General features: G+C 44.3%; 1 protein-coding gene and 1 non-coding gene across 5 annotated transcripts in view; one reads left to right on the top strand and one right to left on the bottom strand.

The window, feature by feature from the left end:
- The first annotated feature begins 1,142 nt into the window (after positions 1 to 1,142).
- The window catches only part of LOC121680330 (cAMP-specific 3',5'-cyclic phosphodiesterase 4D-like), a 59,525-nt gene continuing 41,242 nt past the window's right edge, over positions 1,143 to 19,425 (top strand). For 2 of the 4 annotated variants that reach the window (XM_042059656.1, XM_042059652.1), the window contains exon 1: positions 18,488 to 18,790. In XM_042059656.1, the coding sequence (XP_041915590.1) occupies positions 18,699 to 18,790 (92 nt within the window). In that variant the 5' untranslated portion in view covers positions 18,488 to 18,698. Of the gene's footprint in view, positions 1,217 to 8,742; positions 8,817 to 16,265; positions 16,601 to 18,487; positions 18,791 to 19,425 lie in introns of those variants that run through there. The other 2 variants (XM_042059650.1, XM_042059651.1) reach the window with 2 other exon arrangements.
- LOC121681069 lies at positions 17,208 to 17,398 on the bottom strand. The gene has a single exon (XR_006021947.1). It is a non-coding gene; the product is annotated as a U2 spliceosomal RNA (small nuclear RNA).

Here is a 19,425-nt window from a genome sequence, read left to right as displayed (position 1 = left end):
AGAGCTTCAGACCGAGCGAGGGGGAGTTTCGTAGAGAAAAAGCATCAGGCTTGCCTGGTGCCCCTTTAAAAGTATGACCCTCTTAACATCAAATGTCTACTGATAACTTTCAGTCTGGTTTCCTTGCCAATTTCAAAACATCTATCAGTCCTAGTGTTATTGGACCTTAGTGCAGTTGGCATACAGTCAGTGTGTGTTGTTGCTGTTTGGAGCTGCTCTGTGTGTGTGTGTGTGCGTGTGTGTGTGTGTGTGTGTGTGTGTGTGTGTGTGTGCGCGTGTGTGTTTGTGTGTGTGTGTGTGTGTGTACCGGTAGTAGAGTGCATGCTATCATAAGCTATCTGATTATGAGAGACTGCCCTTGGGCTCTATATTGATCTGAACTCTGTAAACTATATATACACACACACAGAACTTCAGTTTGCATGAGGAGGACCCGCTATGCATGCATGTGCACTGTGTGTAGTCCATGTGTAGCCTAAGTGTGTATATCAAAATTAGCATGCGTATGAACGGGTGAAAAGGGTTGCCTCCAGGAGAGCAGGGAGTTGCTGGTTACCTCCAGGAGAGCAGTCTGTTATACAAACAGGCTGTGATAAAGGAGTAGGCCTTAAGCTGATTACAGCATAGTGAGCTCTCCTGTCTGTCGCAGACACTGTGTGTGTGTGTGTGTGTGTGTTTGTGTGTGTCAGTGTGTGTGTGAGTGTGTGTGTCCACATGCATTCTTCACACTTTTATACCTATCTCTGTGTCCACTCATTTGTGTTTGTGCCTCTGTATTTACTGACATGTGTGTGTGTGTGTGTGTGTGTGTGTGTGCGTGTGTGAGAGAGAGTGTGTGTGTTTATCTTGGCTCATACATTTAGTCTGATCACACTCAGCTCGTTTGAAAGGAGGGCGGATCTACACCAGGAGCGGCTGATTGTTTGTCCGTATGCCAGCGTGGAAGAGGGAGTGTGTGAAGGAGTGTGTGAGGCTGTGTGTAGGGTGTGTGCGTGTATGAGAGAGAGAGTGTGTGTGAGGGCGTGTGTAGAGTGTGTGTGTGTGTATGAGAGAGAGACAGTGTGTGTGAGGGCGTGTGTAGGGTGTGTGCATGTATGACAGAGAGAGTGTGTGTGAGAGTTTGCTGAATGACGCCAGTGCTGTCGCTTTCACACATATGGAAACACTGTCCATCCATGAGATTTTACAGAACTCTGTGTGGACACAAACAGGAACGGTAAGACTTTTCTGCACATCACACACCTCTCCCTCTGTCTCTTGCTCTTTCTCTCTCTCTCTCTCTCACACACACACACACACACACCTTAATAAGGTTGTGTTTAGGTCTTTCTGTGACCACATGACCCAACCTTGTTTGGTATACTACTTTCATGGTGTTTGCTGTGTATGTTGACCGTATCGTATGTCTGGCTGTGGGGAAAGTGCCATCTACATCTCCTCTTATTGCACTTTAGCATATTGTCGCTAGCTCATATCATCTGCCACCACACTGGAGCCCTTCAGCCTGATATGATTAGTGCTAGCATTGTTTATGTGAAATACATCATGCAAGTATACTGTAGAAGGAGACTCACTGTACTGTGTAGCTGTGCTGTGGGTCTGAGAGATAGAGAGAGACTCAGCTTGTGACATTTTTATGTTTTGTGGACCTCAGGTTGTGATAGTACTGTGCATGTAAGTCATAGAGAGGGACTTGTTGTGTGAGTAAAAAAAATGTTCTAACCCAGTCCAGTCATTTTTTTTAAATGATTCCAACATGTAATGTCAGGTTTATTACAAATAAACCTGACACACTAGCCCCATTCAGAGCTGGTAGACAGTATCCGATCTGGGCCATTTCACTCCTTTGAGCAGTAGTGTACACACCATGCCTTTACAATCTGGTCAATCTGGTCAATCTGGTCATGCCTTTACAATCTGGACAACTAGTGTCTCTAAACAGCAGTGGTGGAGGAAGTACTGAACCTCAGTACTTTAAGTAAAAGTACAAATACACAGAGAAATATTTACTTTAGTAAAAGTAAAAGTACCACAATGACAACCCTACTTAAGTAAAAGTAAAAAGTACCTGCTTTTAAATGTACTTTAAGTATTAAAAGTAAAAGTATTTGCATAATGGTTTATTCTCTTAATATCTATATTCTAAAAGGAAAAATCAGTATGGGCTGTGGCATTTTAATTAAGCTAGTTTTAGGTTATACTCGACTAGATAGTTTTAAGTTAATGCAATTGTGCTTACCATCTGTGGCCCAGTTTACATTCTGACCTACAATTCTAGAGACTGTAATTCTGGTTATCTACTAGAGTGATCTGCTGAGTAATATCATTCAGCAAAACACGAGAGCCTGAAATTTAACGGGGTAGACAAGGGAAACGTCGGGTGGATCGTAATGCCAATTATGCTGATTGAACAGAAAAGTTGCTGAGAAAGGTGTCTTTATGATTAAGTTCAGTTTCACTTGCGCAGACGCATAGACATTGAATGAGCGTTCACGTTACTACCCCCCAATTGTAGGCTATGCTTCTTTATTTAATCACACACAATTAAGGAATATTTCCTAATCTGGAAAATGTTACGTTTTTTCCGGCCACCGGTTCATTAACAGTCTACCATTAATTTTTGCCGCAAATGATCAGACGTGTGACAGAAGCATGGGCATAGCCTGTAACTTCGCTGATCCGCGGATAGCAATCTCATTGGAGAGGAGGCCCTAACGCTGCAGATAACAGACAGAGAAAGGCACAGAACACAGTTGCATGTACAGTGTAGCCATGGGTCTGAAATGTAGCGGAGTAAAAGTACAGATAATTGCTGTAAAATGTAACGAAGTAAAAGTCAAAAGTATGCACTATAAATTTTACTTAAGTAAAGTACAAATATGTGGAAAATTTACTTAAGTACAGTAACGAAGTATTTGTACTTCGTTACATTCCACCACTGCTTATGGAGCCCGGGAGAGCTCACTTTAAGTGATATTTTTTCTGGTCGTGATAATTTGTGAGCACGTTTTCCTTTAATTAAGCCCTCGAATTAATAAAACGTGAGTCCAATCCAAGTGCAAATCCATAAATCAAAGATGAAGGCCTAACTTCTCACTAAGCTACTAATTACATACACATAGCATTGCTGGTCCAATGTTAGTTGTAATTCCTTTTCCAGAAGCATTGGAATATTGACATCTGAGTTATGCATGTGCGAGTATTCTCCCTCGCCTATAGGCCTACAGGATATATATAGAGCCTTATTCAAACCCCTTACCAACAAGCTATAGTTTGTAGAGGTTGGAAACAATGGATTCCTTACATCCGGATGTATGTGATATCTGCATAACCATATTCGTATTACATACTTCGTACTGCATAACCATACACCGTATTGACTAGTGTAAAACAACCTCTGAAAGACACTGAACCGAAATCGCTGGGTTCTGCAGTCATTTTAACGCCTGAAAGTTTTCAAATTAATTACAACAATAACCTATCATTTGTTTTGCAACAGGCTATAAAATGCACTATTCTTTAGTTGTATGCATTTGTGCTATAATTGATATGACATGCTGAGGGGACAAATGCAAGTGAACTGGCTCAGGGGCTAATCTAATCGTAAACTATCAAGGAATCCCGCTGGTAGCCAAATTAGCCAATAAAATTCGCTTGCGGCTTATTCATGATTGGATGATAGCCAACAGAGAAAAAAAAGAGTTTTTTTTTCTTTTTTTTCCTTGTTGGTGAGAGGATTTAGGCTCATTGGCTTCTCCTTCACAAAATGGACTTCTGTTGCTTGCTGGGCGTTAAAACTTGTGCAATGTACAGCATTTGAAGTGCCTTATGACATTTATAAGTGTATTTTGACGTTGACCAGACAAATTTAATGTGTCTGCAAGATGTGATTTAGTTAATAGCCTACACAATATTGGGCTATATCATGCTATATCATAGTTTTCATATGTTATCATGCATAAATTCATGCTTAATTCACTTTTATGTCAAGTTTATGTTCACTTTATGTTAAGTTGTGGATGTCTTCCTGTTCATTTAGATAGGAGTCAGATCTTGTTGGCCTTAAATAGCCTTCCGGGGGATTTTCTAAGATGACTACATTGTGGCTGAACTTCTGACCTGATTCAATACTGTTGCAAACCACCAGCAACTTACGCCATTGATACCATCAACAGCGTCATTAATGATGTAATGTGGTAGCCCATGTAGATGCTCTAATGTAAGGTGCAGTGAGTAAAGTATGTTTTTGGTCATGGTATTTAACAGATGCTTTTGTCCAAAGCAAATTACAATAACATTAATAAACATTAAAACATTAATAAGCATTAAAATGACCCGTTTAATGACTAGACACTTTTATCCAGATCAATGGGAAGTCACAGCGCTCACCTATTTCACTGGCCGACCATTTCTTTCGCAGTGATGCCACATCCGCAATTTTAATAATTTAGAATAACTCATAATTTAGTCTCAAAGTGTTAGTTTGAGTGGGGGATGGAGAAGTCATACGTCACATTGGTTGAGAATGAGGAACTAAGTTATGAGTGAAAGAAGTGTACAGTATTGCATTGTGTGTCCCAATATGCCATTGATTACAGCCTGTTACGTCCTGCTACCTCCATGCAGTGGCTTGTTAGTAAGAACCACTAAGAAGTGTTGCTCAGGCTGATTTGCCACTGCATTACTCACTCCACTTTTGTGAAATATCAAATGATGAACCATGGTTGTAATGGTGGAAATTTCAACTCTGTGTGTGAAATGTGTGCTTGTTTGTTTTAATAGCCATGTGCGTGTGTGTGTGTGTGTGTGTGTTTGTGTGTGTGTGTGTGTATGTGTGTGTGATGAACATATATTGCTTGTCTCTCAGTGTGTGTGTGTGTGTGTGTGTGTGTGAGTGTGTGTGTGTGTGTGTATGTGTGATGAGCATATAGTGCTGGTCTCTCAGTGTGTGTGTGTGTGTGTGTGTGCATGTGTGTGTGTGCGTGTGTGCATGTGTGTGTGATGAGCATGTAGTGCTGGTCTCTCAGTGACTTCCTGGCAGATCGATGGTCACGGTCATCATGACACTCAACTATTGAGTTTTATGTGGAGTCTGAAGAGCTCTTTCCACTGTTTGATTACGCACACACTGTCCATCTCCCTCTGCAACACATGCACACACACACACATGCACACACACACACACTGTCCATCTCCCTCTGCAACACACACACACACACACACTGTCTATGTCCCTCTGCAGCTCACGGTGGTAGGGCATCAGTACATACACACACACACACACACACACACAGACAGCAGGGGAGATTGATAAGCAGGTTTTTCCATTGGATTAAACAAACAACTGTTTGTAACTATCGACTGCAGACACACCACAGTCAGGCAGGACAGTTAAACAGGCGGTACAGATCCTACGTGCTGACTGCCACACAGCTGAGAGACCTGCCTTGCAAACACACACAGCAAAGCCAGTGGTGCGCTGGCTGACTCACACGAGAGAATGGCGTCTCTGGCAATCCCGCTGTCTGCCCCGGAACGTCTGGGATTGCGCAATGCAACTTTCCGTGTATTGTGACCTTTTTCCATTACTTTTGGAGGCACTTGACGCCCCTGTAGCAGCATTTCCCAATATGCAGGGCAGACCAATGGACTTTTATTGAACCCTGCACCCTGTTGAACAATTATGCTGTGGGCTACCCAGTACATGGACGCCAAGGGAGTAAATGCCAATTCTCCCAGAAAGACCAAGAGAGTGGGAATAAGATTCAAAGGTTTAATTCACAGAGAAGTTTGCAAATAAGTGATGTAGCATTGTGTTACTAGTAATAAGTAACGAGGATTTGTTTTTCCTATTGGATTTGATTCGGCTTGTCATCACACTCATGCTGAGGGTGCACACTTAGTAGCGCTGAAGTAATGATACAGAACAGACCTGTCAGCCGTCAACCGTGCCATCGTTCATTTGACATGAAGAGGAAAGAGGAGAGGGGAGAGAATAGAGGATAGAAGAGGAGAGGGAAGGAGAGAAGAGAAGAAAAGAGAGCAGAGGAGAAGAGAGGATATAGGAGGAGAGGAGAAGAGAGGATAGGAGAGGAGCAGAGACTAAAGGAGAGGAGAGAATATAAGATAGAAGAGAGGGACAATGAGGGGAATTCACAAGAAAGAGACAACACCAGGAGAGCAGCATAAAGGGACATGAGGGGAAGAGAAGAGTGTTACAGCAGACAAAACAAAAGGAATTTGGAGACATTCTGAGATGGAATGAGAGGAGAGGAGAGGAGAGAAGAGGAGAGTGGCAGAAAGGAGACATCAGGAAAACATGTCTCAGAACACAGGCCTTAAAAACTCCTTGCACCTGTTGGATGTTCGCAGTATTGCAGCAATATCCAGTCCCCTTATCCCACCCCATCTAACCCCCTGCAACCTTCTCTTCTTCTAGTGTTCTCATGAATATTTACTTCCCCTGCTGGATGTCTGTAGAATTGCAGCAGTAACAATGTGTGTAATGGACAGCAATAGAATGCTGTTGCCTGTGATGTGACTGAATCTGTTGGTAATCATGCTGACTAATGTTTCATATCAGCCACTGATAAATTCACCAAAAGTAATAACATCCCGCTGACTTGAGAGCGTGTTATCAATCTCTCAAATTTGGTTAACCTTGATAAGGAAATAGAACACTAACGGTAGCCAGCACTCACATGAAACATGCAACTCACTGTAGACTGCACATTGCACATTCACCAATAAACCTGCCTCAGTGGACTCATTTGGATTCAATTTGATTTTAGGTGCAATGATGCACATTTGAAAAGGAAAACGTATGTTCCACTCTGCAAAGCATATCTCCTCTCATTACCCATGAGAGGTGATTTCATGACCTCTTTTACTGTACTTTTGACCCATTTTCTTTTCAACCCCTCTCTGTGGCTAGTCGCGTACACGGCTTTCCACCACGTCTCTGCCTGAATCGCTGCTACGGCTGTTCTACCCCTGCAGCGGTTCTACTTGACTGACTAGACAGCACAGCATCTATGCTGACATGAGTATGGCTGTTCTACTTGACTGACTAGACAGCACAGCATCTATGCTGACATGAGTATGGCTGTTCTACTTGACTGACTAGACAGCACAGCATCTATGCTGACATGAGTATGGCTGTTCTACTTGACTGACTAGACAGCACAGCATCTATGCTGACATGAGTATGGCTGTTCTACTTGACTGACTAGACAGCACAGCATCTATGCTGACATGAGTATGGCTGTTCTACTTGACTGACTAGACAGCACAGCATCTATGCTGACATGAGTATGGCTGTTCTACTTGACTGACTAGACCAGTGTTTCCCAACCTTTTTTCCTTGAAGGCCCCCTTGCCTGTGTCTAAGCTAACCTACCTAAGGGCCCCCTACCTGAACTCCTACCTGCATACACACACAAAAAGAATAAAGTGATTATTACAAACTTATAAGTTCAGAGGTCAGAGGTAATAAATAGCTACATGAATTTAAATGTGGAACAAAAATATGTTTTCATTTGCATTATACAGAATTTTGATTATTAAATGTGCGCAAATATAATTTTGGTAACCTTACAACCTCAGCCCAGGCAACATTGTGCGGACCCACTGCACTCTCTGGCGCCCCCTAGTGGGGTCCGCGGACCCCAGGTTGGGAACCACTGGACTAGACAGCACTGCATGTGAGCTGACACGAGTGTAGCGACTGATTGCTCACCACTGTCGCTGTCCTGCTTTTAGCGTTTCTTCATTCATACATGCTTCATAAATATTAGATAGATAGATAGATAGATAGATAGATAGATAGATAGATAGATAGATACTTTATTGATCCCCGAGGGGAAATTCAGGGGGGTCTCAGTAGCATACAGACATCACACACAACATGCACTTACAGCAGAAATGGTAAATATAAGTATAAGTATAAACATATAACCAAACTCCACTGTACAATAGAGACAGTAGGAGATAAGAAAAACTAACAAAACTAAATACTAAATATACTATATAAATAAATGTAAAAAATCCAGTGTGCTTGAGGGAGACGCTTGTAGTGACAGGGCCTGTAGTTCTGTGTGCATGGTGAGGTGCTCAAGAGAGTGAGTGTCATTGTGAAGGTGCAAAAAGTAGTCCAACATTAGTCCAACAGTGCAACAGTGCAATAATAAGGTCTAGAGACCAGCATAAATAATATGGACAAATCGGAGAGTAAAGTATAATGTAGACAAGGTAATATAAAAACCTGTAAAAATATATGTCAGTGCAAGAACAGGTTGAGGTAATAGGGTTACAGCCATTCAGTATTGTAGCAGAAGCCATTGATCATGTGTGCTAATATAGCATGAAAAACAGTGTAGCAGGAAAACAGTAGTAAAAACATTAGGCTGTGGACATTAGTAAAACAGTAGTAAAACAGTAGTAAAGCAGTAGTAAAGCAGTAGTGGGCAATATTATTGTATTGTGTTAAAACCAGAGCAAACATAACAAGAGCATAGTTTGTTAAAAAAAAGTCCTACACTCACTCTTTAACGCTCTCTCTAACAAGAACATACGTAGTTGGTTAAAAAATGTACCAACATTCTCACTCTCTCTCATACACACGCTCCTCAGACCTAACCCATGATGTTGTCCTAGTAACCCATGCTGTTGTCCTAGTAACCCATGTTGTTGTCCTAGTAACCCATGCTGTTGTCCTAGTAACCCATGTTGTTGTCATTGCAGGAGTGTTGTTGGCCTGGCACGTGAAGGGGAGGATGGAGAGGAAAGAGAGAGCTGCTCTGGTCCAGAGAGAGAATGTAAGTGGCTCTGCCCTCTGCCCTACGCCATCTGCTGGTCAGAATTTGCAACAACAACCCATGCTACTTCCCCCTTTTTTTTAATTGAAGAAAGTACCAGCAACCCTACTGTAGCACTGATCACTACTCTGTTTCTATAGATGACAAGACAGTAGCTCAACAACTGTGTTCTGTAGGCTATAGGCATAGATGACAAGTGGGAGTGGGACACTAAAATCCACCGGGAAAATTCTGACGGCAATTCTGCCTAGTTTCTGCCTAGCAATAACGTCAATGCTTTAGCTCCGCAAACCTTTCTCTCTGCCTTCCATCCATGTGTAAAACAGCAAGCAACCACGCAAATCCGCCGACTGTCAAAAATCCTGTAGTTTTCCCATAGACAGTAAGAGTTTTCCTCGAACTTGATCGCTTGTAGGGTCATGCCATTAGACGAGGGGCCGCTCATTTATCCCTCTACATTTCTGTAAATAGACTTGACCTGCAATCGGTTCATTGGATAAACCAGAAACTCATTCCCCATTCCCAGGAGACTTTGCTCCATTCTAGCCTAGGCCTGCGACCATGAAAGTTCTGTAATGCCTGAATTAAGATAAAAAATGAAGGCTAGCCTTCACAAAAATCAACATGGGAGAGATGAGTCTGCAGGGTAACCATGAATGACATATAGGCCTAGAAAGTGAGTGAGTGGTAGGCTATACATATTGGTTGGACTTCTTAAATCTCTGAAGTGTAAGTCTCGGACTTCGCGGAAAAATTTCGCGGAAAATTCTCCTATATGTGTTTCTCATGTACTGTACGACTCACGGCCGCGTTAAAAGCTCTATGGGCTGGCCCGCACCTCGGCCGGCCCACCAGGAAAACTCCCGACCGTCCCGATTGCCACTCCGCCCCTGCAAGACAGTAGCTCAACAACTGTGTCCTGTTGGCTATAGGCATAGATGACATCTGTGTTCTGTAGGCTATCGGCACAAGACAGTATAGTTCAGTAATTGTGTCCTATAGGCTATTGGCACAAGACAGTATAGTTCAGCAACTGTGTCCTATAGGCTATAGGATGTGGTCTATAACTGCTATCCCCTATAGGCTATCAGCTGTTGTCTATAACTGCTATCCCTATAGGCTATAGGATGTGGTCTATAACTGCTATCCCCTATAGGCTATCAGCTGTGGTCTGCTATCCCTTATAGGCTATCGGCTGTTGTCGATAACTGCTATCCCTATAGGCTATAGGATGTGGTCTATAACTGCTATCCCCTATAGGCTATCAGCTGTGGTCTATAACTGCTATCCCTTATAGGCTATCGGCTGTTGTCTATAACTGCTATCCCTATAGGCTATCAGCTGTGGTCTATAACTGCTGTCCCCTATAGGCTATCGGCTGTTGTCTATAACTGCTATCCCTATAGGCTATAGGATGTGGTCTACAACTGCTATCCCCTACAGGCTATGAGCTGTGGTCTATAACTGCTATCCCCTATAGGTAATCAGCTGTCGTCTATAACTGCTGTGGCCTAGGCTATAGGCTGTGGTCTATAACTGCTATCCCCTATAGGCTATAGGCTGTGGTCTATAACTGCTGTGGCCTGTGGGCTGCAGGCTGTGCTTTGTAGGCTACCTACTTTGCTCTATATGTCCTCTGCTGTAGCAGTGGTTCTTAAACCAGGGCACTGAGTTGCATGACGAAATGATTGGCTATCAATTAAAGAATATTTAATTTGACTAACACGTTAAAAACCTGAGGATATCCAATGACCCTAGTTGTAGACCTACAATTTCAGTGTTTTCAGAATGTTCCTCCAAGCTTTTGATTCGATTCCATGTTTACGCAAACTCAAATCTCTACCTTTGGCAGTCGTTCTGGCAATGACCTTTCACCTTGAAAGATGCGGTGCATCCATTGGATCCATTGGATGAGTGGTAGTTATCACTTGATCACAAGATTGATAAATCAGATTGAAAATTGATAAATCAGCTGCCGTGGACATTACAGTAATTGCCTTTGGTGTTGACATAGTTGATCAATGAGAGAAGCCCTATAGAATTGTGGTTCATTGACATTATTTAACATCTATACTGTAGCTATCTTGTGATGTTGCTAACTCTGTAGCTATAATGTGCAGTTCAAATAAATTCCGTCCAATGCAATTCAACATAATTCACGCTAGTAAAGCACCATTAATAATTCAGATATTTTACAGAGCCCAGATCCTGTGGGCTGGTCTGCTCCTGGCAACCTTTGTGTTGTGTGAAGTAGAGAGGAGCCATGGGACTGGTACTACACCCCCCCCCCCCCCGTTTAGTATTCTGTTCAGTGAGCTCTCTCTCTCTTTCTCTCTCTCTCTCTCTCACACACACACACACACACAGAGGAGCTTTTAGCAGAAAGGTTAAATGGTGCATACGAGCAGTGCATCTTAATGCCCTGGCCTTTGGACTGCTAACTCACTCGGGTCTGTCAGAAAGACACACAATCACACATACAAACACACACTCTCTCTCCCTCTCTCTCACACACACACACATACAGAGACATACAGTCACACATACACACACAATCTCTCTCCCTCTCTCTCTCACACACACACACACACACACACGCGCACACACACACAGACACACACACACAGAGACATACAGTCACACATACACACACACTCCCCCCCCCCACACACACACAACCCTACACACTGACCATGATGCCACAAATACACACTTAGACACAAAAATGCATACCATACCCCAACACAGACAATCAAAACACTCATCAGGGTCTGACAAATGCACACACAAACAATTCAGCGTGCTAACACACACACACACACACACACACACACACACACACACACACACACTATTACATATTGGTGCTTTGTGAGTGATTAATTTATCTTTAATAAACCTCATCTCCTGACTTCATACAGTTGCCCCCCAGGAGAAAGTGTGTGTGTGTGTGTGTGTGTGTGTGTGTTAGCATGCTGAATTGTTCGTGTGACTAATAGAGGTGAGTCAGAGTAAAATATAGAGGCTCGGTGACTGATAGCTCCTCAGCGGCCTCTGCTTCGATGTGGGCTGCTGCTGGACAAGGCTGACGTGCAGGATGAAAACGCTGTGTGTGTGTGTGTGTGTGTGTGTGTGTGTGTGTGTGTGTGTATGGTGTGCGTGTGTGTGTGTGTGTGTGTTTGCGCGTTTGTGTATGGTGTGTGTGCGTGTGTGTGTGTATGGTGTGCGTGTGTGTGCGTGTGTGCGTGTGCATGTGCGTGTGCGTGTGCGTGTGCGTGTGTGTGTGTGTGTATCTGTGTGTGTGTGTGTGTGTGTGTGTGTGTGTGTGTGTGTGTGTGTGTGTGTGTGTGTGTGAAGAGTGGTGTATGTATGTGCTTCAGTTTAGTGTCAGTGTTCTACCGTACTCCATCTGATCCTCTGACAGTAACTGGCAGTCCTTTACCCCAGCCTGCACTGACTGTGTGTGTGTGTGTGTCTGTGTCTGTGTCTGTGTGTGCGTGTGTGTGTGACATGCAGGATGAAAATGCTCCCCTGCACTACATTCCCACCTGACCAGTTTGACTGAGGAGCTGTGTGACAGGGCGAGTAGCCATCGCCACGGCAACGAGGCACTGTCTACTATGAGAAACATAGTGCTATGACTTCTGGGTCAACCGGAAATTGACCCACCCTGTGTTTCTAATGATTATTTAGGCTGTTAATATTATTGGTTATGCCAAAGTTCAGCAGATATGCTAAATCTTCAGTAGATGTTGTCTTGTTGTCTTGTCCTTGAATTTCCCCTAGGGATCAATAAAGTATCTATCTATCTATCTATCTATCTGTCTAGATGCGTAGACTTATTACAGTAATTGTATGTATTAGCTTAATTCTGTGGGTATCCTGAAACACCCCTGTGCTGCTATGATGCATAGGTTTGATCCAATTACAGGAGTGCAATCAGGCCCTATTTAAACCCCATGCCTGTAGGTGCTTGGGGGAGAGATCTGCGATTTGACGTAAGTCTTGAGAGCTCGTCTCATGTGTGTAGCACAAGTCACTAGCTGTGTAGTCCATTGCGCTTATGTCATTTTTTCAAATATTTTTGTACATTGTATTGTTTTGACTATCAAGTCTTTTGTTTTTCTTTCTTTATTGAGAAGTATTTTATTTCTTTGCTTTGTTGGCCTTTACTGACTATATCATTGCCTTATGTTGGCCTTATTTGGAGAATGAATAAAATCCCATCTTCCACCTTGAATCTCTGAGTGCTGTTCCGTCTACCTTTAACAAGCTGAAGAGAACAGAGGCAAGCTGTGACATGTTCTACTACTGATGATGAGGAGGAGAGGAGAGGTTTCATAGTAGTGTGTGTGTGTGTGTGTGTGTGTGTGTGTGTGTGTGTGTGTGTGTGTGAGAGAACATCTGTTTGAAGAGTGGTGTATGTATGTGCTTCAGTTTAGTGTCAGTGTTCTACCGTACTCCATCTGATCCTCTGACAGTGACTGCCAGTCCTTTACCCCAGCCTGCACTGACTACTGTATGTGTGTGTGTGTGTGTGTGTGTGTGTGTGTGTGTGTGTGTGTGCCAGTCCTTTACCCCAGCCTGCACTGACTGTGTGTGTGTGTGTGTGTGTGCCAGTCCTTTACCCCAGCCTGCACTGACTGTGTGTGTGTGTGTGTGCCAGTCCTTTACCCCAGCCTGCACTGACTGTGTCAGTACTCTACTGTGCACTCCAGCTGACACAGTACTGACAGTTACCTTCAGTGACCTATCTATCCAAACTGACATCCTAATCCTTGTGTCAGTAATCTACTCTAATCTAACTCACTGGTTCTCAAAAAGGGTTCCTGGGACCACATGGGGTCTGTAACATAAATATAAAAGTATAAATGATAAATAATTAAATTCTGCTGTCTTATTAAAGATGCATAGGCTATAGATGGGAGTTATTTGGACCAGTAAAACATGCATATTGTGTTCATTTCTCCATATCATAATGCTGTTATTATGAGGGGTCCTTGAAACATAATCCTCCCTGTAAGGGGTCCCAGAGAAGCCCTGATCTAACCGACACAGTGACACTCTGCTGTAGTTTATTAGGAGTGTCACTGTCTAGGTGTTTGTGTGTGTGTGTATCCGACGGATTGTCAGTGTCTGACTGGTGTGTGTCTGTGTGCACGTATGTGTGTGTGTGTGTATGTACGTGTGCACGTGTGTGTGTGTGTACATTGGCTAATGACACATTGATGTATTATTTATTTGATTTATTAGTGATTAGCAAAAAGCATTAGTGAATTGTTAGTGCCACGCTAATGCTAAGTGCAGTGACGCTGCTTCACTCTCTGTCACCCTCCCTCTCAACACCCCACCACGCACGCACACACGCACACACACGCACACGCACACACACGCACACACACACACACACACACCACCACCTTCATAGCGTCCTTCCCACCTTCCGTTTGGCCCTTAGTTCTGAATCTGTCCAAACCCATTTGTGTCGTTGGAACATAAAACAGGCCTCAGGAGGAGGACAAATAAGCTTGTGGAATCATCAATACTCTAAGTGCCCACAAATAGATGGAAACCAATACCAATTAGAAAGAGTGTGTGTGTGTTTGTGTGTGTGTGTGTGTGTGTGTGTGTGTGTGTGTGTGTGTGAGATAAAGAGAGAGAAAGAGATGTGTGTGTGTGTGTGCGTGTGAGTGAGAGTGTGTGTGTTTGTGTGTGAGTGTGTGTGTGTGTGTGTGAGGGAGTGTGACTGTGAGTGCGCTGCATCATAGGCCATTTTGCAGTGACCTTCAATACAGTCTTCATCTGGTTCAGTTCTCTTGGCTTGAAGGTCTGTGATTCTGGTGAAAGGTTGTAAATGTTTTAGCTTAACAGCCAATCAAATTGCACCCCTGCATGGAGCTCTGTGTTGATTGGCTGTCTGTAATAGTGTATTGCTCTGTCTGTGCCATATTTTTTTTTTTTTCTGATTATAAGAACCACCTGAAAACACGGGAGGACCCCAAGGAGCAATTTATTACATTTCAAGCCAAATTCAATAGAACCTTTTGGGGAGTATTCCAGGACTCCGTGCTTAACAACATAAAGAAGATGGGGGCGCTGTGGTGCAACTGGTTACTGCGTCTGTCCCACGCTCGGCTCCCCATGCCCACGGTCATTTCCTGTTCCTACCCCAACTCTGTCTCCCACTCCCTTCCTGTCACTCTCTCTACTGTCCGGTCAAATTAAAGGCTTAAAAGACCCCCCCCCCCCCCTCCATCCCACCCAACAAAACAAATAAATAAAAACAGAGAATTGAAATCACAACAACACCTGAATGTGGCGATACCAATCTATCAGTACAGATCTAATCTAAACCCATATGGTCCCAGGAAAAGAGGATGTTGATGCTGCTAGAAGAATGCTGGCCTCAGCTTTGGGTTGAGTTTGGGGGGTGGGGGGGTGGGGGGGATTGTTTGGCGTGAGAAGAGTTCTCATGCACAGGGGCCACAGCACCACGAAGAGTGCTGTCACGTCGAAACTCATCACTCACTGACTCATTCAGCTGCAAAGCACCCAGGGTCAAAGCCTCTGTAGTCTTGACCACAAAATGATGCTGACGATTAATGCTAGTTGATGGAACTGAAGACTGTTGCAACTGTTGTTGTTACTGTGACTGTGGCTGTTAATGCTGTTAGTACTTGTGTGTTTGCTGTTAATTGCTGCTGCTTCTGTTGGTTTAGTCACTGACTTGGTACTGGTGCTGGAGTAGCTATGTGAAGCTTTTTAAGTTTAAAACATTCAAAAAAGACCAAGAAATAGCACCTGCTCCTGTAAAGAAACAGACATCGGGATTGATGTTTATCGCTGCTGTTCTTAATTCACCTTATTCCGCGCTCAAACATGGGGGGCGCTAGCTTTGCCCACATTGTCTCCGAACTTCCGTAAGTGTTTTGGTTTTAGCATTTTAGACAGTAAATAATCAATAAATAATCAGATAATGCATTGGGCTTTTGATTAAAAAATATAAAGAAAGCACTTATAAGAATATAACATGACAATTATGTATTGGCATACTGTGCTGAGAATGGCCAGTCCGTCTTTAATTGTATCTTCATACGATGCAGCGGCCACTGCCGCATATCGTCTACCCACTCCGTAGAGGTGAATAACCTTGGGTGGCGAAGTACAATATTGCAATCTGACCTCTCCATTCTCTTCTGCCGTGTTATCCCAATGAAGCTAACTAGACGTACCTAGCCGACCGGAAGTTTAAAGACAAAGTGGAAGACAAGAAATGTAAAAAAATGGGCGGGGCTGAATAAGGTGATTACTAGTCGCTGACTGTGCTGCTTGTGTATTTTGCCAGGTGTGTGAGCGGATCACAGATACCTGACTGTGCTGCTTGTGTATTTTGCCAGGTGTGTGAGCAGATCACAGATACCTAACTGTGCTGCTTGTGTATTTTGCCAGGTGTGTGAGCGGATCACAGATACCGGTTCAACGCTGGTGTGTAAAACTGCCCCGGGGTCCAGCCCTGGGAGTAAGCCGGGCCGTCGGGAGTCGGGAGAGGAGGCAGCGGCGGCCGGTGAGGCCTCGGTGGCCCCTGGTGGGGGAGGCGGTGATCCGACGACGACGGCAGTGCGGAGGAGCTCCAGCCGAACCCTCCAGCTACCCCCCCTGGCCTTCAGGCAGGCCGAGCAGACTGACTGGGGGCGAGACGCAGCGGAGCCCGCTGCCGCCCGACCCACCAGCCTCGCCATCCAGCCACCCCCACTGATCAACATCACCTCCGCTGACCCATTCAGGTGTGTTTGTGTGTGTGTGTTTATATGTGTGTGTGTGTGTTTGCTTGCATGTGTGTGTGCTTGACTCCAGCTTGTCTGCTTTTGGGAGCAAGTGAGCAAGTGAGGCACAACCAATGTGTGTGTGTGTGTGTGTGTGTGTGTGCGTGTGTGTGTGTGTGTGGGATCATTTGGGCCCTATGATAGACAATAATTCTGACCCCCGATAATGTATAGTATTATTGGGGGGGGGGGCTCTCTGGGGACCCCCTGTCATTGCTCGGCCCTTAGAATCATCCTAACCCCCCACCCCTCCAGTGGCGCCACTGTGTCTATAAGTATAAGTATATATACTCTTTTGATCCCGTGAAATTTGGTCTCTGCATTTATCCCAATCGGTAAATTAGTGAAACACACTGCACACAGTGAACACACAGTGAGGTGAAGCACACACTAATCCCGGCGCAGTGAGCTGCCTGCATCAACAGCGGCGCTCGGGGAGCAGTGAGGGTTTAGGTGCCTTGCTCAAGGGCACTTCAGCCGTGGCCTACCAGTCGGGGTTCGAACTGGCAACCCTCCGGTTACAAGGCCGAAGCGCTAACCAGTAGGCCACGGCTGCTCAAAGAATTTAGGGATGTGCACCGTTCCCGGAGTCACTGCAATACCGGGTCGATGCGTGGAGCGGACGGAGCAAGCCCCTCTTCCGTCTCCCTGTTCCAAAAATCAGATTAATATATGGTCCTCGGGTAGAGGACGTATCAGATATTAAACTGATAAGAACAGATACTACACTTGATCTTAGCCAAAAGGCCGAGAAGCGAAAGGTCGAACGTGTGTGTGTGTGTGAGAGAGAGAGAGTATGAGAGAGCACAAAAGAGAGTGTGTGTGCTAGCTGTTGTTTTACTCACCCACTCACAAACATGCACATGTGAATGTGTCCACATTTTGGTTCTTTGAGTCCACAGCTCAAAGTAATATCCAAAAGGACCCCCCCTCCCCTCCCATTTAGTTGTTGGAGGTGGAACATATGGCATTTCATCTGCAGAGGTATAACCCAATAATTCAAACTTAATAGAAAATCAATGACAAAACAAGGAACTTAAATACGTTATTGTAAAATCAAAATGAAGGTTTAAAAGAAACGCAGAGTATCCTACGAGTAACGCAGAGGAAACACTCTCCTCAAACAGGGAGTTCTGCCGACGGCAGCACACAAAGGCACATAGTCCAGTAGCCTATTACTGACCACTTCCAGTAGCAATTTCCAGCAAACAATTTCCGGTAGCCACCCTCCCAACAGGGATTTAGATTGACAGCCCCGGCACACACTACATAGCCTTTAATGCAGGTCTACGGACCATACAACACACACACACACACACACACAAATAAACACATCACAATCACAAACGTAGCCTCACATTATGCCTCACATTATGTCCTATCCCACACCAGCACAGCTACAGTAAGCTGTCATGTGGCTCACTCGTCATCCTGAGGATCCATCAGACATTTTAAGCACACAAGTTTCCTAATTAGCATAACCAGGAACTAGTGTGCACAGTTAACAGCTGCCAATCAAGGAGCAGGCAGGCTCTAGACAGTCACAACACATATTCAGGCACACTTGGGCTGTAACAGTGCATGGTTTCTTTCATAAATGAATTTATTAGTAGCACAAAATGGGTTCTGTAGCTATAGGAATGTAGATTTTGATGTTACACCTGGCGCCCCTATATGCTAGCCTGTAGGCCTATAAGGCAATATTTGTAAAGGTCTATATCATATCTTCATGGGTCTTCAAATGATCGTTTCCAATACTCCGTGTTAAAATGGTCCACACACAAATCCCGTTGACAGGGTTACATTATGTCCTATCTGATGGCAGATTGTGCAAACTGGCATTTTCAGATAGGGGACGCGGCTGCATGGGCAGAGCATCTCTCGAGCCGGCAGCGGCAGAGAGAGAATAACGAGCATAAAGCGGATGAGGCTGCAGCATCAGCAGCCGATCTCGAATTCCTAACACCGGATACGCTCAGATCGCGGACTCCGGCGCGCGAAAAGAGAGAGGGTTTTGCCGACAAGGAGAAACAGCGGAATAGGTCGGCTAGCCTACAACATGGATCCGACATATGCAGTTGATACCGGACATCGACCGGGATTGAAGAAATCAAGGATGTCTTGGCCATCTTCGTTTCAGGGTTTTAGACGGTAAGGTAGAGATGCGATTGTTTGCATGACGATTGTTCTCATTGAGATTGTCTCTGATTAACACTCGGTTTCATCCAGGGTCATTCCTTGTCAGAAAGAACTTTCCCTTCGCTGCATTCTTTTTCACTGAGTTCTTGACTCTCGCCAATCATCACATCATGGCATTGATGACTTGGGCACGTCTTTGTTACGGAGCGCAGAAACGGAATAATTTCCATCATCCAATGATCGTGTACAAAAGTAGCATACTTCTTAGATTGTCCTGATATGATAAACTTACGTTATTGTGGGCTAGTGGCACAATAGTTGTTGTAGCCTACATTATACATTCAACATTTGTTCAAATTAGCAATACATAGGCCTACAATGTGACAGACACATAGAGTGGTTATTCTAGTAGACAAATGGCAAGCAATTTGCCAGTTGAACGGGGCAGGTGATAGATGTAGCCTACAAGGCAGCAGTGGTCCTCTGCGCTTAACCAGTAAAATCAGCTGTGAATCTCCCCTCTTAGGTCATCATCAGTCCAGCTGGAGAGGAGAGCAAGAGCTTCTCAAGAGCTGATGACATGTAGGGGCAGATTATTTGTAAATCTACTCTAGGGCAGGTGTAGAGTGTGTGTGGGGGTGGTGTTA

The sequence above is a fragment of the Alosa sapidissima genome, chromosome 13, assembly GCF_018492685.1.
Source record: "Alosa sapidissima isolate fAloSap1 chromosome 13, fAloSap1.pri, whole genome shotgun sequence".
Taxonomy (NCBI): domain Eukaryota; kingdom Metazoa; phylum Chordata; class Actinopteri; order Clupeiformes; family Clupeidae; genus Alosa; species Alosa sapidissima.
The sequence above is the reverse complement of the archived record's forward strand: the minus strand, read 5'-3'. Positions and strand labels throughout refer to the sequence as shown.